We start from the raw sequence: 23,687 nt of genomic DNA, 5'->3' as shown, positions 1-23,687 counted from the left end.
TATAAACCCTGTAGCCATGAAGCATATACATGAATATATATATATATATATCTTAAAATAAGTTTTGAAACTTCTAAGTATAAAGTACATGTATATGATTTATCTCATGTGAAACCTATTATTTTGAATTCTCAAAAAATACCTAATGTGTGTGTGTGTGTGTATATATAATTTTAATCATGTAAAAACTAGGGGCCTGCTTGGTTTGTAACTCTGAAAACAATTTTCAGAAACTTAGAAAATAGAGAACAGTTTTCATAGAACTACGAGTATAAAAGTCTATTATTTGAAAACAAGTTTTTTTACAACTGAGTTTTCAGAAAATTAAACCAAGCAAAGTTTTTTGTGCAATTTTTAATTTTTAGTTTTTCGAGAATGAAAAACTATTTCTATAGTTACAAACCAAGCAGTTTGTAGATTTCATGATACCAAAATAATATATATATATATATAGAGAGAGAGAGATGTCACACACACACACACACACACACACACACACATATATATATATAAGCAGGTTATAAATTCAAACGCAAGATCTGATCATGTAGTTCATATGCACCACCTACAATGCCTAATGATTTCTTAGAGTATTAAGCATGCATAAAACATATAATTTTCTCTAGATGCCCAAGATGATCAAACAAGTTATGCATCCTTGAAACTTGATTCTAGAAACATTGTATGCATGTCAAGAAAATGATTCATTACTCAGCCAATAATAAATCATAAGGTCAAACTAGGTCATTACCTGGATTATAGTTAAGTGATTGAATATGTTGATTTCACCATTCTGCTCATTGTGTCTGATTTGTCTCTATAGAATATCTCTGTTTTGTCATAGTTGCACTATCTGACTTAACTCGAGACACTCTTAAAACATTTGTCAATACTCTCCCTGTCTATATTGAAATCTCTGTCTTGATTCAATAATATTTGGATATACTTGACTTGTCATGTCTGCCTTGTCTGTGCTGAAGTACTATATTTGACTCAACAAATATAATGACAAATTGGCAATAGTTTTGATAATGAATATGTCAATATATGAAATATTTTTTGAACAAAACTAAAAAAATGTTTGGAATTTGAAAAATATAATGGCTAGTTTACAAAGGTCATTTAAGAGTTTCGATTTTTTTTGTTTTGTTTTAGGTACTGTTGTTACAACGTGAAAACATGTAAAAACATGGGCTTGCTTGGTTTGTGTTCTCAAGAATTCAGATAATAGAAAACTATTTTCAGAGAACTATAAAAGACAGTTGTATGAAAATAGGGCCTACTTAGTTTGTAACTCTGAAAATAGTTCTAAAAAATCTAGAAAACAAAAAATTGCTCTGAAAATAGTCATTTTTATAACTGAGATTTCAGAAAACTGAACCAAACAGAGTTACTAACAAAAAATGCCCAGTGTTTTTTTATACAGTTTTCAGTTTTTTGAGAGCATAAAACTGTTTCCATAGTTACAAACCAAGACAACTATGACATTTTGATTTTGAACCATTATTAACGAAGCATTTTGGCCAACACGTTGTGGCCAAAAATAATGCTACAATAATCGGCCCACAACAAAATGCCAACCAAACAGCCCGTTTAAAAACAAATTCAAAAGATCTTTGAGTCTCTATCTTAACATTAGCACGTAAATTAATTAAAATATTTTTTCTTTTGTTTTTTCTTATTTACCTTTTTCAAACTACAACGCTGTCATAGGTTATTCTTACACTTTCTTTTCTTTTATTTTATTTTAGGGTAAAATGCAAAAAAAAATCTCCTAAACTATTGGGGTATTGCAAAAAAAACCCCTTGAACTACAAGAAACTCCCCTAAACTATATATTTGTTGCAATTTAGTCCACTAGCAAACATTCCGGTACTGAAAAAATCAAAAGACTATTATACCCTTATTAAAAGGACACAGTTTGAGGTAAATGAAGCTTGACTTAATGAGGTGGAAAGAGAAATATGAAGAACCAATGATAAGCTGACAACACACCTATTATGATAAGGTATGTCAGTTATCCCCTCCATCACACTAACGACCCAAGCAAGGAGATGCCATCAAAGTTATAGAGGTCTGCAATTTCTTAAAACCCTAACATCTCTCTTGCAACAAAGTTTTAAACTCTTTATTAGTAACTCTTTTACAGCCAAATGCTCTAATCCCTAAATCATCTCAAACACAGTTGAACCCTCACCCAATATCACAAAATTCTCAAATTGAAATGGTATGAACTTGTCTTCAACACAGCAATCTCATACGTCTCCTTATGAATTATTTGAGCTTCCAAAACACGTTGGATTGGTTCACGTTGAGGTGGTGGTGAAGGTGGCGGTAAAAGTGGGATGGTGGCAGTGGGCGGGTTTGTGGGGAACTATTGGGTTTGACGAGAAATGTTTGAATTTAAGTGGTGATGATGGTGGCAGTGGGTTTGTGGGGTTGTTTGATGGTGGTTCAAAGTCTTACTCTTTTCTTTAGCGATCGCATGATACAAGCTCCGGCGTTTTGCAATCACTAAATTTCAATTACTATTGGGTTTGCTTGGTGATCCACGAAAACATATTCATTTTAATTGCCCAATCATGAATTAGTAATTGCATTCAATTTCCAAAAAAATATTCCAATTGTTTCGGGTTATGCAATTGCAATTGGGTTTGTTCGACGAGGACGCTGATGCATTTCCGGAGCGATTATACCTAAAGGGTTGGGGATTTTGGAGTTGGATGTGCTTTCACTTCTCGGCTGATGCATTGATGCTATGCTCAAAGTGATAATGAAATCACCAATAATTTTTTTTATGTCGACAAGGTCCTACAATTCCTAGAAATTTCTTTTGTATCAGTCATTATCATTTGCTTTCATGATTGTATGATTTCTGTTTCGGTAAACGTATTACTATTATTATTTTAATCAGAAAGCACATGCACTTTATGAAGACGATGAACAGTGAGTTATATATATGTGTGTGTGTGTACACATATATCTGTGTGTATTGAAATAAGTGGTTTCAGGGGTGTAAGTGGTTTTGGGTGTAGTGGTCATATAAGGGGCATTAGTGGCTTTTCATACTTATAAAGGCATTATGGCCATTAAAAGTATAGTGTGTGTCACGTGACCAGCACATGGTCACTTTAGTGACCGAAGCCTTGACGAATTAGGTAATTTGTAACAAAAATGTATAGTTTAAGGGTTTAATTGCAATTTTAGTAGTTCAGTTTTGTTTTTTTATCGTTTATTTTATTTCATAACTGATTTTCTTTTATTTTCTTTCTTCCTTTTTTTTTACGAAGTCCTGAAAAGGAGCGAGAGAGTGAATTTTTCCGCAATGTTGGGATTGGGGTTTTTCGTGGGTTTAACCTCGACCTAAGACTTCCAACTCCCTCCTCTCCCATCTTTCTCTCTCTACATGGGTTCCCTCTGCGAGTCTGCCCTGCTCCCTACGCAGGACCGCCAGTCTCAGACAAAGTATAAACTCTGTAAAAACACCTGTTATTTACAGTCCCGCCAAAAGCTTATCAAGTCGGCTTTTTATTGTATAATCAGTAAGCTAACCTCATTTACTTGCTCTGTGGTATTTTATACTTTTTACTATGAGGGTTATTCGATTTATCAATGCCCATTTGCTATTCATGGTACTCATTTGTTATTTATTTATTTATTATTTTTCTTTGGGGGGGTCTTAGAAGGCTAGGGAATCGGCGGCTTGGCTAGGAGGAAATATAGTTCATAAGGTACCAATTCGGTAATCCAAACACAACATTATCAAATTTCATGGATTGGTGGTGTTTTAAAATGTGGTATGTGGGTTAGTATTTTCTTACTTTTTTGCATGAAAAATAGAGGTGAATATTCATATTAGACGTGTCTTTGTTTAGCAAGGTGTTTGTTGGTTTTCTATGGATTTAGGCTTTTATTATTTTTTATAAAATCATGTAAGTTGGTATATGTAGGACATTCAGCTTTGAGTTATCTTATACTTCATCGATAGCGCTTAGATTGCTTGCTGTGATAGTAATTGATATAGCCAGGATGATTTCAGCCCCTTGAGGTACTATAAATTTGCTATACGTTTAAATACTAGGGCAGATTTTAAACATAACCATTGTCAAGCTATTGTTATTAAAGCGATTTGTCATCTATTATTGATTTTATAAAGACGGGAGAATTGGAGATAATACTAAACTTGGAATTGAAGCAGAATGAGTCAATTAGAAGGATGTTTTTGGCATATCATGTGAGCCAACGACGTATATGTCTGAAAGTGAAAGGTAAATTCTATGAAAGAGTTGTTAGACCAATCACACTTCATGGGACACGATGACAAGCAACTAAGAAACTTTAGGTCATAAAATAAGTCTGCATAAACTGCAAATATGAGATGGATGTGTGGAAAGATAGGAATGCAAAAAGAGAATTCATTGGATGAAGTAAATTTTTTTTTTTTTTTTTTTCCCCCTGAATGGGGTGTATTTTATTGATACAATAGATAAGAAACAATATGAACAGATAGAAAAGTGATCTGCACAAGGATCACCCAAAAAAACAAGAACAGAAAAGTTTTAGGACATACCCTAAAACCAGGAAACCAGAAACAACAGTCTAGAAAAACATTGGATGAAGTAATTAAAAGTAATTTAAAAAAATTAAATATCAGAGGAGAAGTGGAGAACTAAGTAATTGGGGTAAAGTTGTGTTGAGTTTCATATGATCAATTATTGGATGTTGTGATTATATATTATCTTATTGATGTTGTAGATGCTTGTAATTGGTATTGCCATCTTTCATATTTACCTTGCAAGGGAATACAATTTTTTTTATATATCAATCTCTTATGTTTTTCTCATTCATTGTTGATTTAAATTTGGGGCCAAAAGTTTTGACGATCCTGACTAGCAAATCTCCATTTTCCAGTCTAACAGTGTTTGGTCGATCACTTCATCTTAAACAAGGTTCAAGTTATAACAGCATGTCATTCAGTCAAATTCGTAGATACGGTGCGTATACTTGGAAGCTTATAGTTTTGCCAAAGGCAGGAAATCCTTCTACATCATCTGCTTTCATGGTCCCTGTTTCAGAGGTTCCAACACATCTATGCGGCCCCAACGATTCGGATACAGCTTCTGAAACAACAGAGTTCAACAGCGATAGGAAAAACTGTGGAGCTGTATGGTCCAAGCCGCGTGAAATAAAAAGAAAACAGAAAAGGACAAATTTTGGGAATGGCAAGAAGAATGCACAAGGTAAGCGTGAGGGTTTGCAAGAGGGGAGCGGTTACAAATACAGAAGTTCAAGCGTGCCTGCTTCCATTAATATTAGTGGCTCCGAGTCTAATCATGCAAGGCAAAAGGATTTAAATTCAGAACATTCAATACTCAAAGATTTCCATCCCAATGGTTTGTTGTTAGAGAAACTTTCAGAGGAAAGGAAAGAAACAAGTCCAGAACTATTTGAAACCAGCACCGCTTATTTATCTCAAAGGGATGCCGCAGATGCAAATTCTACTGCCGCTGCTGATGATGCAGATGAAATATATTTTGAGCGAATAACTGATGAAGAAGCCCAAGGTGTTTCTCAATCACATCTTCATGAGAGTCTTGCTCACATATATGATAAGGTTCTTGTAGTTGATAATATCTCTGTAGCCAAGGAAGTTGTCAAGATGCTTACAACTCAATACAGGCATCATGTCCATGCATGCGATACAGAGGCATGTCTTCTCTTAGGTTACATTCTATACATTTGTATATTTATGTGGTTGTTTATGCAACAAGAAGGCATGCAGTATATATTTGTTTCACATTACTTTATCCATGCATGTGTACAGTTACGTGTGATCGTGAGCTACTTCTGAGCTTATTTTCTCCGTTTGCTTATACTTTGCAGGTGGCTAAAATAGATGTGAGACGGGAAACACCTATTGATCATGGAGAATTAATATGCTTCAGTATTTATTCTGAGCCAGCAGCAAATTTTGGCAATGGGAAGTCTTGTATCTGGGTAGATGTCCTAGATGGTGGTGGCAGAAGTCTTTTAGCTGAATTTGCTCCATTTTTTGAAGATCCTTCCATCAAAAAGGTGAAACATTTTCTTAGTGATTTACTGATTACTTGAACGTCATCATTCTGTGGTTAATATTGGTTCAATTTCTGCTTCGGTTATGAAGATCTAGGTTACATCTTTTACCATGACAAAAATGAATAATGATTAGGTGCCTGCCTTTTCTGTAGGTTTGGCACAACTATAGCTTTGACAGTCATGTTCTGCAGAACTATAGGCTTAAAATTTCTGGCTTTCATGCTGACACAATGCATATGGCTCGATTATGTGATTCTTCAAGGCGAATAGAAGCACTTAAATGTGACCCTAGGGTCATGTCTGGTGATGGTCGCCACCTTGATGAAAATTTGATTAGTAAAGTATCAATGGTAACCATCTTTGGCAGGAGAAAGGTGAATAAAGATGGATCTGAGGGCAAAATTATCACTATCCCTCCTATTGAAGAGCTTCAAAGAAAAGAGCGGAAACCATGGATATGTTATTCTGCCTTTGATTCAATAAGCACATTAGAGCTCTATAAGAGTTTGAAAAGCAAACTAGTTGATATGAAGTGGAAAGTCGAGGGATTTTGTAAAGGAACAATGTTTGACTTTTACACGAAATATTGGTGCCCATTTGGTGAGCTTTTAGTAGAAATGGAAAAGGAGGGGATGCTGGTCGACCAAGCCTATCTCGCAGAGATTGAAAAAGTAGCTAGAGCAGAGCAACAGGTTGCTGAGAATAGGTTTCGCAATTGGGCATCTAAGTATTGTCCTGATGCTAAGTACATGAATATTAGAAGTGATGACCAGTTGCGCCAGCTCTTTTTTGGCGGTATTCAGAGCAGGTAACTAGTTTTAATGTTTTAAACTAACTAACTCAACAAGACCAGTATCTACATTTTCTGGATTCACCACCTTAATCCCGTTTTTCCATTTTGCTCCTTGTAAGTCCGTACTTTCTGGTAAACATGTCTTTTATTCAATCAATGCTTCCATTTTTTATTTTTTTTTCCAAAACTTTCCTGCTTCCCCCCCAATTCACACCCAAAAAAAAAAAAAAAAAAAAAAAAAAAGGATAAAAAAAAGAAGGAAAATAAACCACAGATTCTACTTTATGGCACAAAATAGCCAATCTGTTATGGTTTAAGGTCTTTTTCGTTGCATTGATACTTCCATAAGGCAGTTGTATTTGTATTGGACATTGATACTTCTCAGTTTCTTAAATGTTTCTATATTGTAAATAAGTTTTTATTTTTTTTTAAATTTAATTTCAAACTTTTGTCTAATATTTCTTGGATGCTCTTGAAACGTGTATGATACATGTTCGAAGGAAAAGAGTCGCCTACGGAAACGGTCAAACTTTACATTCTTCTTTCTCTCTTCAATTATGTGAAGAAGAGCTTTTGTTCTTCTTCATATGATTTAATTACTTTTTTTGGATTCTTTGGGGCCTTAGTCCCGGTTCCACTTTTGTAATTGGGACGCGTTCCCCTCTTGAACGCCTTTTTTAATGTTATTTTTACTTATCAAAAAAAAAAAATTATCATAGTGAAATTGTTATGAAAAGTATAATGAGGATTTCAAATAGTTATACTTTCTTAGAGAAGAAGAGTTGAGATATAATTAGAAAGTATGTGTCTAATTCCATGCAGCATAATTTTTTATCTTTTTCATGTGATTTTTTGTATTATAAGCCAGAATTACATGGCAGTTGATGGATTTATAAAAATAGTTTTTTTTGATAATTTTTGTAAACGGGATTGTTTGTCATAATATATCCATAAAACATAAATAACTATAATTTTAAAGTTATACTCAAATCCAATTTTTATGCATATGTGCATAGAGAGATTGTCGAGTCTCACTGTCTGCGTGCCTTTTTTTCTAATTTTCTTTAAGAATCTGTTGTATCACTGTGTTTGTATTATGTTTGTATGATCATGTACATAACCTGTATCTGGGTCCATTCTTCACAGGAGGTCTTGATTACACTGGCACGAGTAATTTTGTAACATGAAAATCAATAAAGAAAAATGTTTTGCCTTCAGATATAAATGATTACAGAGCTAGTTCCTTGAATTTCACATATTCTCAATGTCGACATATTGGAGCTGGCTTATGCCATTTCTTTTGAATACTCGTGATTGCTGGGGAGCTACTGAATTTGGGTCCAACTAAGCTGAAATACTTCTTTTGGAAATCTTTGATGGATGAGTTTATTCTTCATAGTATTGGTATTTGAAGACTGTATGAAGTGTGCATGGAGCTAACGAGTACTTATATAAAACATAGTTATTTGTAGGATAGCTTAGGTAATAACTTCATTGCCTGCACAACGAAACTGATGGTTATTTATATTTTCTTAATGTCCTGGATTTAATATGCTTCAGTACTATAAAACTAAACTGATTTAGCACAATGGCTATTCTGAGTAAATGAAAATAGTTTCTGGGAACTATGGCTATGTATCAGAAAAAATTGCCCCTCACTCTTGCATGAGATCCACGCATGATTGTAGGATTTCTTTGTTCCCTGTGAAAATTAAGTGCCCATACCTAATTTAAAAGGAATGCATTTGGCTCATACAGATGGAAGTTGCCCCTATTGCCTTGCACATTTTTGTTGAATGAGTCAACTTTCATATTGTTCTATTGCATCGACAACATTGAATCTCTGGACAATTGCTGCTTTCCTCCATTGCTCATCCTATGCAAAAAATACCAAGGGAAGCTCTATATATTTATATTGATCACTTAATCTTTCATATTTATATTTACAGGAAGGATCGTAATAAAAGGCTTCCAATTGAGAGGGATTTTAAAGTTCCCAACATCCAGAAAGTGATGGAAGAAGGCGAGAAAACTCAAGCAAAATGTCTCAATATAAAACTACATAGCCTTGGTCCTGAGATACAAACTGAGATTTACAATGCAACTGGTTGGCCCACCGTCAGAGGAGTTGCTTTGAAGACCCTTGCTGGGAAGTTTTCTGCAGAATTTGATTTTATGGATGAAGCTTATCAGTTTCAATCAGATGACAATGCTGGAAACTTACTTGAAATGAGCAGTGAACTCTCAGAGTCAAAGGAAAGAGCTGCCAGTGGGGACACAGAATCTGCTTATGGAACGGCTTATGCTGCATTTGGAGGGGGGCAGAGTGGGAAGGAGGCTTGCCATGCAATTGCTGCTTTATTTGAAGTTTGCTCTATAGAATCTGTGATATCCAACTTTATCCTCCCTTTTCAGGTTACCATGTCGCCATACCTTACTGTTACACTTCATGAATTTCTTATCCCTGAATAAATTTTTGTTCATAAATAATTACGTATTGAAATTCTCTATAGGATTGTATTTTCGCTCAGTACTTTTGGGGAATAATAGCCTTTATTGTTCCAGGTCTCTGAAAAATATATGTGGTGTTGTGTAAGGCTTTTATAAAGTTTTTTTAACTCAAAAAATGTTAAAATAATTGGACTGGACAAGTTTGATTGTACCACTCTTTTTGGAAATAAATGATTGGACCATGTCACCATTAACAAAAAAAATAAAAATAAAAATAAAATAAAAAAATGATTGGACCATGTTGGGGACTGTCCCTATGTTCTACAGTTCACAACAAAACCAGCTTCCTCTCCTGTGGTGTCCAACCAAATAATCATGAGTTGATGATAGTAATAACCAACAGTAACTGTGTGAGCCAGTAGGCATTTTTGTTGGGTTAAAAAAGTAATTGAATTTATAGAGGGATCACAAAGGAAAGGAATAAAAAGGACTTACAAACTGAAAGGAAGTGGGGATACAAGTGTTTGCTGGTCTTCTAGGTGCCTTGCATATTTTATGTTTTCTTAATCAATGTGCAACACCTCCTATGCAGCACAAATATATTCATTTTAATTACAAAAAGAACTTTAAATTGAATTCAGAATTTTGAAACAGTTGCAAATATAAACCTAATTCAATTAGTTGGAGGAAGGCTCTTTTGAGATCCTTTATGGTGATTTAAGACAATGTCAAATAATGCAAAAAGCGTTTATATAAAGCTGGAAACTTTAGTTATCTAGAGTATATTACTGGTCATCATTTATCTAAGTCCATTACATAATATCATTTTCGGGAAGCACATAAATTACAACTAATAACCTTTTGAAATTCCTATCTGAAATATTTCTAATTACAAGATATTCGCCTATGGGCCATTGTTTGGTACAATGGTAGAAGCTGGCTTGACAAGGATGTGCCATGCAGGTTTGGGTTTGAGAGTTGTAACTTTATATTATAATACCAAGGGTTAGGTTTTTCTTAAATTCCTCTCTCCCGTCATACTGGAGGTAAGCCAGCACTAGTAGTTTTTTATTCAAGCATATTAGCCTATCAACTGATTGACACAGAGTCACATGATTGAGCTCAAAGAGATGCTAGTTTGCTTGGCTGGTAAAGTATGTGCCTTAGCACTAGGACTGTACTCAGGTTTCCTTCCTAAGCTCAAATAGCTTCTTCACCTCCTTGCTCATACAAGCTTTAAAATGGGTAGAAAAAGAAGTAAAATTATTGAGCTTCAGAAAGATGGATAACAAGTTGTTGTCATCTCAATATCATATCTATCTTTACAATCAAATCCCTTTACTTGCCCTGTTGTCCGCATTCTATTGTATTGAAACACAGTATCTTTATTTTTCCTCACTAATTGTACATGTTATTGCACAAAAGCTAGTGCCTTTTTTAAAAAAAAATCTTTTTGGAGGTGCAATGGTTGTTGCATCATTCACACATATGCGTGGAGAAACTGGTACATATTTGTGAATTGTGGATTCGTATTTCTGGATAAATTTACCTTACTGTTTTATAGAAAAAGACTTTTGGTTTGTTGTTGTGTCCACTTCTAATATTTGTTTTAATATTTAAATATCTTCTACATATATTTTTTTGTTCTGATTGCATAATTATGTGAGTTATGGTTTTTCTTTTTGATGAGTTACTATTTGTTTAAAAGGTATCTCTTTTATAGCCACTCTCTTTTTTATTTTTATTTATTTTTTATCCAGTAAATAAATGAAGGTTGCATTGCGTTAAAAATACATATATATATTATAATATAATCATCCAGCTATGAGTATTGGATTTTGATGGTTTTAAGGCTAAATTAGGATCTTTTAATGGTATTGAATGTGTCTCTTTTTGTTTGAGCTGATTCATCAATCCAAACCCCCACCCCTGGGGGCAAGTGTATACGACTCTCATGTAGTGATGCGTATGAATGTTTTGATGTAAAGTAAACTTGTTAGTTGAAATAATACAAGTGAGATTTGACTAGGACTCATCCAACCTACATGTGTGCATGACAGAAGTCTCTTCCCCTTCCCAGGGGGATGTCTGCTAATGTTTTCTCTGTGCTTAGCTAATAGTTGTTTTATTTTACTACTTTTACCCTCGAATTTATCAGATTTTTTATGATTATATTTGTTTCTTTCTAACGCAGGGCAGTCATGTGTCAGGCAAGAATGGGCGCGTACATTGTTCACTGAATATCAACACAGAAACTGGGCGATTGTCAGCTAGGAGACCAAATTTTGAGGTTTATGATTTATCTGTTTTGCTTTCATCTACTATTAAACGTGATATGACCTCAATATTCATCCTAAGATGTTTTATTCTTTAACATACTGCACGGAGGTTGCAAATATGATAAAATAAATGGTTATTGTTTGGTTATAATATATATATATATATATATATATATATTTTTTTTTTTGATAAATGAGAGTGGCTATAATGTTCTTTTTCTTTGCACTTCTTGTTTTTCTAATTTTTTTTTCAACCTTTTATTTTTTCCCTTCTTCAATGGTAATCAATATGCCAAGGATAGCCTATAATGTATTACAGAGCTACTAAGAACAAGCTAGGTAAGTCGAGCTGACCGAGGCAATAGCTCAGGAACTAGATGTCTTAAGTTTGACTCCCACAGACTTATCCGGTGCACGCGGTTTCCAGGGATGTTTGTGTCTATAGAGATTAGTGTTGACTCAAAAAGGATGATCAAACGGTATTGAGAACATCTTACATTTCAGGAAAGTATATTGTTCTGAGTTCTCCAGTTACATGCTGCTTTATCTGGAATTATCCTATGGGAATCTACATTCCAGCTTTTCCATGTCAAAGATACATATCCTTAGCAAAATATTCACATGGGGTCCTCGGTACTGGTACACTTGAGGGTCAGACTGTTGTTTATGACTTGCAGATGCCATACTTTGAATGTTCACCTAAGGAGACAACGCTACAGAATATATATATATATATATATTTAAATACACTCTCCACTGTGATCTCTACAAATGTTTAGGTAGGTTAATGTTATTGTTTTATGTACATCAGAATCAGCCTGCATTAGAGAAAGACCGTTATAAGATTCGCCGGGCATTTATTGCTGCACCTGGGAACTCCCTTATTGTTGCTGATTATGGACAAGTAAGGGACTAAAACAATTTTTCTATCCATAATGATTTTATAAACCTAATCATCTCCTTATGATTTTGTATTTTTATCGTAATTAGCTGGAACTTAGGATTATTGCACATCTTGCCAACTGTAAGAGTATGTTGGATGCCTTCAAAGCTGGTAGAGATTTTCATTCAAGGACTGCAATGAATATGTATCCCCACGTTCGTGAAGCCATTGAACAGAAGTGTGTGCTTCTTGAGTGGCATCCTCAACCTGGTGAAGATAAACCTCCTTTTCCTCTATTAAAGGTGAATAGTGAAATCTTTCTCTTATATTTTGGTGGAATTTATGTTTCCAGAAATAGCAATCTTATGGTATCAACACTTTACTTGGATATTTATCTTGATTGCCTTTTGCTCTCGCTTCATCTTTTTACTTTTTTTGGTGGTTCATTTTTTTGTTTTTGTTTTTTGGCTTGGAGGGAGTAGGGTGGTGGAGATGGGTGAGATGTAAAGACTTGCAATTAGTAGGATGGAATTTCTTCCATCCACAATTGTATGAAGTGCGCCAATAGTAGCTTAAGCATGACAAGGCAAGGCAGATTGGTATTGGCATTTGGCAATTTGATTAGGAGGACTTTTTGCCAATTTGAAATGGGACAGGGTTGGCTCTCTAGTATTAAGTTGAGTAAGTGAAAGCTGGTTTTTTTAATCCCTTGCTTGACCCGCCTACTTGGAACTGTTTAAACACTACCTTTCCTGTGAAGTCTTGCTCTGGGGAAAAAAAGGGTTCCAATGAATACGACACATCACGGCCATGACCAGCTAAACAACACAGATCAATATTGGCATTTGGCAATTCGATTAAGAGGGCTTTTTGCCAAGTTGAAGTGGGACAAGGTTGGCTCTCTAGCATTAAGCCGAGTAAATGAAAGCTGGTTTTTTATCCCTTTCTTGATCTGCCTACTTGGAATTATTTAACCTTCCCTGGGGAGTCTTGCTCTGGAAAAGAAGGTTCTATTGGAATATGAGGAAAGCAACACGGTATGGCCATGACCAGCTAAATATCAGTGCCATCTCACAAATCAAGGTACTTGTGCTTTGGTAGATTGTGAGTGGGTCTGTCGTCCTCCTCATCCTAGAATCAATAGCTGGACCAAACTTGGGCATCATGCACTATTTAGTTGATTGATGAAAATGGACCAAGTACTGCAAGACACGGTTCCTCACGGATAAAACTGAAGAAGTTTCAATTTCAAGTAGAAAATTTTTCATTGCTCTTGCGTTATGGAATTACTCTGTTAAGTTAAAACTGCCTCCAGAAAAATATTAAATACAGGCTGCATTATTACTATTGTCTTTGAGAGGAGAAAATTCTGGGTCCTTGGGATTCTTCGATGATGTTATGGGGCATTGAAATTTTTCGATGATGTTATATGCCATGCATGAACCTTCTGCACTGAAAAGAATTACAGGTCTCTATCGTTAGCAATTGTTTGCACAGAGAGCTGCCATATATTTTATTGAAATGAATAAATAACTGATTAGTTATAGGATTTTTACCTTTATTGCGAGAAACTCAAATAGGACAACAATTTGACATGGATGCCTTTAATTAATGATGAAAGTGGATTTATTTACTATTTATCTTATTATTTAATCAGATAGTGTGGTGAATCGTTTTCCATGGCTTGTTCATGGGTTGTTAGCGAACTTAGAAATAGTAGTGTAACTTCATTGTTTCTGCAGTTGAGAACATAATGGATTTTAAAGGATAATATTGCCTTTTCTTTTAAAGGTTACCTTTATCTATCAATGCAATGATGATCACTTTTCTTCTTGTTGGTTTATTGATATAAAAAAGATATTTTTCTTCAGGATTCTTTTGCTTCTGAAAGAATGAAAGCAAAGATGCTCAACTTTTATATTGCATCCGGAATAACTCCAGCAGGGCTTGCCCGTGATTGGAAGGTACCCTTTGCATTATAAAACCTGGAACAATGAGTAACTCCTGTTGTTCCAACTGAAATAATCTAATCCATTGAGGCATGATGCTTACCATTTTTATTCTCAGGTTTCTGAAAATGAAGCACACGAAATAATCTCTCTCTGGTACAGTGAAAGACAAGAAGTGCGGCGCTGGAAGGAAATACGTATAAAGGAAGCCCAAAAACAGAAATGTGTTCATACATTACTAGGACGAGCCTGCCGGTTCCCTTCAATGTATAATGCAACTCCCTCTCTAAGAGGTCACATTGAACGAGCTGCCATCAATACTCCAGTACAGGTTCTCCTCTCCCAATGCCCTCTCTCTCTCACACACACACACACATATCAAGTTCTGATTAGACAATTGCAACAGGGTAGTGCTGCTGATGTTGTCATGTGTGCCATGTTAGAAATATCAAAGAATGATCTTTTGAAGGAGCTTGGATGGAGGCTGCTTTTACAGGTTAAGTTTATGCGCTCCTACTCTTCACTCCTCCCTCCGGAAAGGAAAAAAATGGAAAAAATGATTATTTGCAGACACTCTCATATGTCTGACAATCACCTTGCTTCGAGTTACAAATTACATGATGGTACTTGTTGAAAAAGGTTATTGCTGTCAACTATAAAATAGTAAAGCTGACTTCTAGATAGTTGAATGTTAGATTCAGCATTGTATATTCAATATTGTCACCTTCTAGTAGCATGCTTTCTAGAAGCACACCAAGCTTTTGTTCACACCTTGCCTAATTTCACCTAACCCATTAGGTTTTGCCTATGTATACCTTTTGTATCATTCATTGTAATTTATTCAATACAATATATTTTACATGGTATCAGAGCAGGGACTTAATCTCTGACTCTTACAGATTTTTTTTTTTTTTTCAGAGCAGGGACTTAATCTCTGACTCTTACAGACACTTTTTTTTCTTCTTCCAGCAGTCCTTCACCATGTCAGAAATTTCATCTGATTCCACTTCCTCCACTGCCCCATCAAAAACTCCTGCAATCCATGCTTGCAACTCTGATTCACACTCTGTCCAAATCACCAATATTCGATTGAATGGTGATAACTTCTTGCGTTGGTCTCAGTCTGTCAGGTTGTACATCCGTGGACAGGGAAAGATTGGTTATCTGACAGGAGATAAGAAGGCACCAAAAAAAGAAGACTCGGCATATTCAACCTGGGATGCGGAAAATTCCATGGTCATGATTTGGCTCGTAAATTCCATGGAGGAAGATATCAGCTGCAATTACATGTGCTATCCGACAGCCAAGGAACTTTGGGACAATATTAATCAGATGTATTCTGATCTAGGAAATCAGTCCCAAATCTTTGAGTTGACACTAAAACTTGGTAAAATCCGACAAGGAGAGGACAACATCACCAAGTATTTCAATTCTTTGAAGCGGCCATGGCAAGATTTTGACCTGTTCAATGACTACGAGTGGAAATCGCCAGAAGATTGTGATCATAACAAAAGGATGGTGGAGAATAATCGAATTTACAAGTTTCTTGCAGGTCTAAACGTTGAATTCGACGAAGTTAGGGGGAGAATAATTGGTCAACAGCCTTTGCCCTCAATTGGTGAAGTCTTCACTGAAGTTAGATGTGAAGAAAGCCGCAGAAATGTCATGCTCGAAGAAAAGGGAGCTGCTGCACCTGTCGAGAACTCAGCCTTGGTTGCATCCGATGCAAGTGCGAACAAGGTATTTGCCACCAATCAAAGAAGGCAGGATGAGAGGCTTCGGGTGTGGTGTGATTTCTGCAATAGGCCACGTCATATCCGAGAAACCTGCTGGAAAATCCATGGAAAGCCAGCAAACTGGAAAAGCAGCAAGCCGGGCGACAGATCTAATTGTTCATTCCCTTCGGCAAATGAAGCCGAAACAGGTCCCTTCTCCAAGGAGCAGATGGATCATCTTCTTAAATTGCTAAAGTCCAATTCTTCACTAGGTACTCCTAGTGGTTTCCTTGCTGAAACAGGTAGAAATCCTAATGCTTTATCCTGTAGCCTAGACTTTGCACCATGGATTATTGACTCCGGGGCGTCTGATCATATGACATCTCTTTCTCACCTTTTTGATACTTATTCACCTTGTTCTGGGAATGAAAAAATTAGCATTGCCGATGGTAGTTTTTCCCCTATTGCAGGTGTAAAAATGGAGATTTGTATAGAAAGAGAATAGAGATACAGAGAGAGAGAGAGAGAGCTTAGACGAGAGTTTGAGGCGCAGCCCACATTTCACATATCTTACTTTCACCCTAAAACATAAAAGGGGTTTATATACAATACAAGAAAGGTCTATTTACATAATGGCCACAAATCCTATATCTAATTACAATAGGACCCCAACATAAATACATATATACATATAAGTGTTTTAACACTCACTCTCAAGCTGGAGAATATATATCATATAATCTCAGCTTGGAACAAATCGTTTTTAACTGATTATGACCAAGAGCCTTAGTAAACATATCAACTAATTGATCTTCAGACTTCACGAATAAAGTAGAAATGTTTCCACTCAATATTTTCTCTCGAGTGAGTGACAATCAACTTCAATGTGCTTGGTTCTTTCATGAAACACCGGATTGGATGCGTTGTGAATAGCTGCTTGGTTATCATAAAATAGTGGAATAGGAGTCTTGACTATTAACCTAAGTTCTTTAAGAAAATGTTGTATCCACGTTAACTCACTAGAGGTATGGGCCATCGCCCTGTACTCTGCTTTAGCGCTAGACCGTGCTACAACTGTTTGCTTTTTACTTTTCCATGTAATAAGATTTCCACCAACAAATGTACAATAGCCTGTAGTAGATTTCCTATCTGAGGGAGAACCAGCCTAGTCAGCATATGTGAAACCTGTCACATTAAGATGACCATTAGGTTTATATAGTAATCCAAAACCTGGAGCTTGTTTGAGATATAGAATAATTCGAAGAACAGCATTCCAATGTGGTACTCTAGGAGCACTCATGAACTGACTTACAGCACTAACTGCATATGAAATGTCAGGTCAGGTGATAGTGAGATAAATTAATTTCCCAACTAGACGTCGATATCTGCCATGATCGTCAAATAAATCACCCTCATCAGGTAATAATTTTATATTTGGGTCCATAGGAGCATCAGCAGGGCGAGTACCTAACATACCTGTTTCTTTTAACAAGTCCAACACATATTTTCTTTGAGATAGATTTATACCTTCTTTAGATCTAGCAACCTCAATTCCCAAGAAATATTTGAGTTTGCCTAGATCCTTTGTGTGAAACCGATTCTGTATGAACAATTTTAACTTTGCAATGCCGTCAGAATTATCACCTGTTATAACATTATCATCTACATATACCACAAGAAATACAAAGCCAATTTTAGTATGTTGGTGAAATACCGAATGATCTGTTTGGCATCTGTTAAGGCCAAAGGAAAGTACCACCTCGGAAAATTTTCCAAACCAAGCCTTTGGAGATTGTTTCAATCCGTACAAGGCCTTTTTAAGACGACATATAGCATAACGAGACTCGTCTTGAGCAACAAATCCAGGTGGTTGCTCCATGTAAACCTCTTCATGTAAGTCACCATGTAAGAAAGCATTTTTCACATCTAATTGAAACAACGGCCAATTACAATTGGCGGCAATGGAAATAAGGATTCGGATAGAAGAAATCTTCGCAACAAGGGAAAAAGTCTCATCATAATCAATGCCATAGGTTTGTGTGTATCCCTTTGCAACAAGGCGAGCCTTCAATCGCTCAACAGATCCATCATGGAGATATTTGATAGTGTAGACCCACTTACAACCAACCGTTTAGGAACCAGAGTAAGGGAACAAGGTCCCATGTCCCATTATGATGAAGAGCATCCATTTCATCTATCATGGCTTTGCGCTAAGCTATATCAGATAGAGCATCCTGCACAGTTTTCGGAATAGCAGTAGCAGATAACAGGGATAAAAAAGAAAAGAAAATGAGGGTGATACCTTTTTATAGGAAACAAAGTTAGATATGGGGTGTGGAGTGACACAGCAGTGAATACCCTTACGTAATGCAATAGGAAGATCATCAATAACAGGAGGAGCCTCAATGGAAGTAGACAGTGTGTGTGTGTGTGTGTGTGTGGGGGGGGGGGGGGGGGGGGGACGACTACACACTTGAAGTGGCACATGAGGTGGTTGTGGTGGGTCACAGGGTAATGAATGTGACACAACAGGCAACGGAAGTAGCAGCTCGGTATCTAAAGACGAACTATGTGAAGAAAAATAAGGAGTATCCTCAAAAAAGGTAACGTTCATGCACACAAAAGTATTACGAGTGCTAAGATCCCAACATTTATAACCTTTTTGAGTCCGAGAGTGTCCAATAAAGACACACTTAATGGCACGAGGAGACAATTTATCATCGCCAGGGCGTAATATGTGAGCAAAACACATACACCCAAAAACACGAGGTGGCAATGCAAATAACGATCGAGTAGGAAAAACAAAGGAATAAGGACATTTCCAATTAAGAACGGAAGATGGCATACGATTAATTAAATAACAAGCAGTTAAAACAGCATCGCCCCAAAATGCTTTTGGAAGATGCATATGTAATCAATGTCCGAACTGTTTCAATTAAATGCCTATTTTTCCGTTCGGCTACGCCATTTTGTTGAGAAGTATAAGAACAAGAAGTTTGATGCAAAATATCATGAGAGTCGTAAAAACTAGAAATAGTACCTTTGACATATTCCATAGCATTATCAGATTGTAAAGTGCGTATAACACACCCAAATTGGACCTCAATTTCTTTTAAAAATATTTGAAATATGGAAAAAAGTTCAAAGCGGTCTTTCATTAAAAACAACCAAGTCATCCTTGAATAATCATCAACAAAGGTAACAAAATAAGAAAAACCTGAGTGACTAGTGTGACGAGCAGGACCCCAAATGTCTGTATACACTAATTCAAATAAAGAAGATCGACGATTAACGATACGAGGAGGGAAAGGCACTCTATGGTGCTTACCCAACTGATAAGACTCACAATTTAAACAAGGAGAGGCAAAGCAGACTTCAAATACCGCAACGAGGGATGACCTAACCGATAATGCCACTGGTACACAGACATCTGGGAATGTAAAGCAACAGTGGAAGGTTTGCAATCCAAATAGTATAGGCCATTTCTGTTACTGCCCCCACCAATCGTCTGTTTCGTGTTGAGGTCTTGAAAGACACAAAATGAAGGATAAAATGTGACAAAATAATTCAGTGCTTGAGTCAATTTACTTACAGATAATAAATTAAAGGGAAAATTTGGAACTAATTGCACAGAGGATAAAGAAATGGATAGGGTTAATTTAATTGTTCCCTGGCCAATAATGGAACATGTTCTACCATCAGCCAGAGTAACAAAAGATGAGGAACTAGACTTCTGAAAATTAGAAAATAGAGAGGCATCACCTGTGAGATGGGTAGAAGCCCCAGAGTTAATAACCCAAAGGGATGCTGAAGTCTGTAAATCGGACAAACATGCAATATTACCTGATTGCGCAAAATTAACCACATCAGTAGAGTTGGGATGTGTCCGGTTGACCAATGCACTGAACTCAACTCGTGATAATGATAGTGTCACGGTGTCACTAGTAGATACAGGTGATGGTAGTACAGAAGTCTGACCAAGAGAGTGATGAGACGCCGCAAGGTCAGAGGAAGACATTGCTTGATTTGCCCATGCTGGTTTCCCATGAAGAGTCCAACAGTTCTCAACAAAATGGTTAGTACCCCGACATTGGCTGCCACGAGAACTACCCGAATTTCCGCCATACCCTCTGTTGCCACTAAGAGTATCACCCGAATTTCCACCATACCCTCTGTTGCCATTAGGAGTATCACGACCTCTAGAGGATTGTGAAAAAATAGAAGGAATCATCATAGCTGAATTTTCTTTCACTCCAGTGGGCATCACATGTGATTGTTCTGAAACCCGAAGTAAGCGGGAATAAATGTTACCCAAAGATGGGAGTCCTCTATCACCAGCAAGGATCTGATCCCGAATATTATGAAGGCTCGGGTGCAAACCAGCAAGAAAAATGGAAACAGAAAATTCCTCACGTTGTCGCTTGAGAACGTCAGGATCAGTAGTCAAGGGATGGTACTGATTCAACTCATCTAACAGGCTTTTGAAAGTACTGTAATACCCATCGAGGCCTTGACCAGAGAAGTCAGATTGACGAGAATGGAATATCTTTTCATACGATGAATATATGCGAGAAACATTCGTGTCCATAGAGTAAGTTTCTTTAACTGCATCCCAGATTGCCTTTGCAGTGTTGACAAACATCAAAGTGGATGCAATGGAAGGTTCCATACTGTTCCACAACCAGGACATAACCATATAGTTATAAGTTTCCTAATCCTCATATGTTGCTGATGTTTTTGATGGAGGATCAGTTGTAATAAACTTCAGCTTTTGTTAGGCACCTAAAGAGATCTTTACTGCTTGAGCCCGTAGTAAGTAATTGGAATTGCTTAATTTCATAGATGTAATTTGTAGCCCGACAGGATCAACATGTGTTGCAAAATATTTAACTCCAGTAGACCCAGAAGCAACATTTGAATCGTCCGACATGGATATATGAATATGTGAAAAAAACTTATTTGCGCTAAGTTAAGATGCCAAATCTGTACCAAAGAATCAAAGAAACTGTTGCACCCGAGAAGGCCAGAACAGAGTTGAACCAGGAACAGAAGAAGACTCAGAGTAGAACAGACCCGGTCAGTAAATCGGGTCGAACGGGCAGGACCTTAAAGTGGGTCAAACGGGCCGGACCTTAAAGCGGGTCAAACGGTCTGGACCTTAAAGTGGGTCAAACGGGCCGGACCTTAAATCGGGTTGGAACAAATCTGGTTTATGTTAACCTGGATTGGGATAGCGAGAACCCTGTATCCAAACACCATTCTTCTTTACAAAATCTCAGTTCTCCAGCAAGCATGCAGCGGCGGCGGCAATGGAATCAACAAGTAGTGACACAACTTGCGACAGCCGCCGGTGACCAAGCAACGAGCAGTGACGACGAGAGAAGGCGGTGAGTTCGTTGATAACCAAAACGGCAGCAACACGAGCAACCAACTGGGCTTCAGATCTGAGACCAAGCAACGAGCAGCGACGATGAGAGAAGGCGGTGAGCTCATTGACAACCAAAACGGCAACAACTTCACCACCGTCACGAGCTCTGAACAGATCTATACAAGAACGATACAACTGCAATTTCCCACACTCACAATTTCGATCCGCTCTGATACTATGTAAAAATGGAGATTTGTATAGAAAGACAATAGAGATACAGAGAGAGAGAGAGAGAGAGAGAGCTTAGACCAGAGAGTTTGAGGCGCAGCCCACATTTCACATATCTTACTTTCACCCTAAAACATAAAGGGGGGTTATATACAATACAAGAAAGGCCTATTTACATAATGGCTACAAACCCTATATCTAATTACAATAAGACCCCAGCATAAATACATATATACATATAAGTGTTTTAACAGCAGGAAAAGGCCAAATAAAAATCTCAGAAAATATAATTCTGAATTCTGTCCTTCATGTTCCAAAATTGGCCTTTAGTTTGTTATTTGTCAGCAAATTATCTAAGGACTCTAATTGTTGTGTTATCTTCTTTGATTCTTATTGTGAATTTCAGGACCAGAACTCGAGGAGGACGATTGGCAGTGCTAAGCTGATCAATGGTCTTTACTACTTCAATGACAATTTTTCCATTAATAAAATAGCTCATGGTTTTAATAGTAGTGTTAGTTTAATTTCTGCTCGTGAACAAATAATGCTTTCGCATCTGAGACTAGGACATCCTAGTTTTCCTTATCTAAAACATTTGTTTCCTAGTTTGTTTAAAAATTTGGATTGTTATTCCTTTCAATGTGAGAATTGTCATTTATCTAAAAGTCATCGAACTACTTATTTTTCAAAACCATATCGTGCTTCAAAACCTTTCTACTTGATTCATAGTGATGTGTGGGGACCCTTTAAGGTTACCACTGGGGTCTGGAAAAAAATGGTTTGTAACTTTCATAGATGATCACACTCGATTATGCTAGGTTTATTTGATGAATGTGAAATCTGAAGTTGAAAAACTGTTTAAAGATTTTTACAAAATGGTCGAAAACCAATTTCAGTAAAAAATTAGTATACTACGCTCCAATAATGGAACTGAGTATTTCAATGAACATTTGGGAAGTTTTTTTTACAAGAAAAGGGTATTTTACATCAATCTACTTGTCGGGGTACTCCTCAACAAAACGGAATTGCAGAAAAAACAAACAAACATTTACTTGAGGTAGCTCGTGCCATGATGTTTTCTATGCATGTGCGAAAATATTGATGGGGAGAGGCTATTTTAACAGCATTCTATTTAATTAATAGGATGCCTACCCGTGTTCTTAAATATGTCACACCCTTAGATTATTTCAAACAAACCTTTCCCGAATGTAGAATTAACTCAGATTTACCGTTGAAAATTTTTGGCTGCATTGTTTTTATTCATATACCTAGCATGTTTCGCTCTAAACTTGACCCGAGAGCTGAAAAATGTGTCTTTATAGGTTATGCTCCAAATAAAAGAGGATATAAGTGCTATAATCCACAAACAAAAAAATTCATGCGAGTATGGATGTTCAATTTCTTGAAAATCAATCCTTTTTTAGCAAAAATTATCTTTAGGGGGAGAGAGAAAGGGAAGAAGACAATTTTTGGGAGACTATAGGCCCGTTACCGAATCCCATTCTCTCTTAAACTGTTTTTCTGACTTACAAAAACAACTCGTTAAAGATATTGAAAATGAAGTTCCAAGTCAAGGTTTGCCAAATGCAGAAAAATCATGAACAGGGGGAGAAATACTACAGGAAGATCAAACTAAACCTGAGCTACTGGTTTATACTCGAAAAAAAAATCAGCAAGGAAATAAAGACCAACAGATCATCCAACCACAAGGTCAATCAGAATCTCCAAGTGAAGGTCCTCTGGGTAGTTCAGGTAATTCTAATCCTATTCTCCTTCCAATTTCTATTCCTATCACAACTCCTTCATCATTTTCATTTGATCCTACCTCCGATTCTGTCCCTCCTACTGCTTTACCAAAACCGATTCCCACAGATCTTGACATTCCCATAGCCATTAGGAAAAAAACCCGAGAATGCACCAAACACCCCATTACCAACTATCTATCC

General features: G+C 36.6%; 1 protein-coding gene across 7 annotated transcripts in view; it reads left to right on the top strand.

The window, feature by feature from the left end:
• The first annotated feature begins 2,067 nt into the window (after positions 1 to 2,067).
• LOC132311369 (DNA polymerase I A, chloroplastic/mitochondrial-like) overlaps positions 2,068 to 23,687 on the top strand; it is a 49,191-nt gene continuing 27,571 nt past the window's right edge. Inside the window, exons 1-13 of one of the 7 annotated variants that reach the window (XM_059809266.1) lie at positions 3,744 to 3,797; positions 4,912 to 4,994; positions 5,076 to 5,707; positions 5,884 to 6,075; positions 6,228 to 6,883; positions 8,818 to 9,283; positions 11,514 to 11,609; positions 12,410 to 12,502; positions 12,589 to 12,783; positions 14,353 to 14,445; positions 14,549 to 14,761; positions 14,837 to 14,926; positions 15,403 to 16,447. In XM_059809266.1, the coding sequence (XP_059665249.1) occupies positions 3,772 to 3,797; positions 4,912 to 4,994; positions 5,076 to 5,707; positions 5,884 to 6,075; positions 6,228 to 6,883; positions 8,818 to 9,283; positions 11,514 to 11,609; positions 12,410 to 12,502; positions 12,589 to 12,783; positions 14,353 to 14,445; positions 14,549 to 14,761; positions 14,837 to 14,926; positions 15,403 to 16,447 (3,880 nt within the window). In that variant the 5' untranslated portion in view covers positions 3,744 to 3,771. The other 6 variants (XM_059809264.1, XM_059809265.1, XM_059809269.1 and 3 more) reach the window with 6 other exon arrangements.

The sequence above is a fragment of the Cornus florida genome, unplaced genomic scaffold, assembly GCF_030987335.1.
Source record: "Cornus florida cultivar Cherokee Brave unplaced genomic scaffold, ASM3098733v1 CherokeeBrave_3.0.0_Hap2_Chr06, whole genome shotgun sequence".
Taxonomy (NCBI): domain Eukaryota; kingdom Viridiplantae; phylum Streptophyta; class Magnoliopsida; order Cornales; family Cornaceae; genus Cornus; species Cornus florida.
This window is presented reverse-complemented; position numbering and strand designations above follow the sequence as displayed.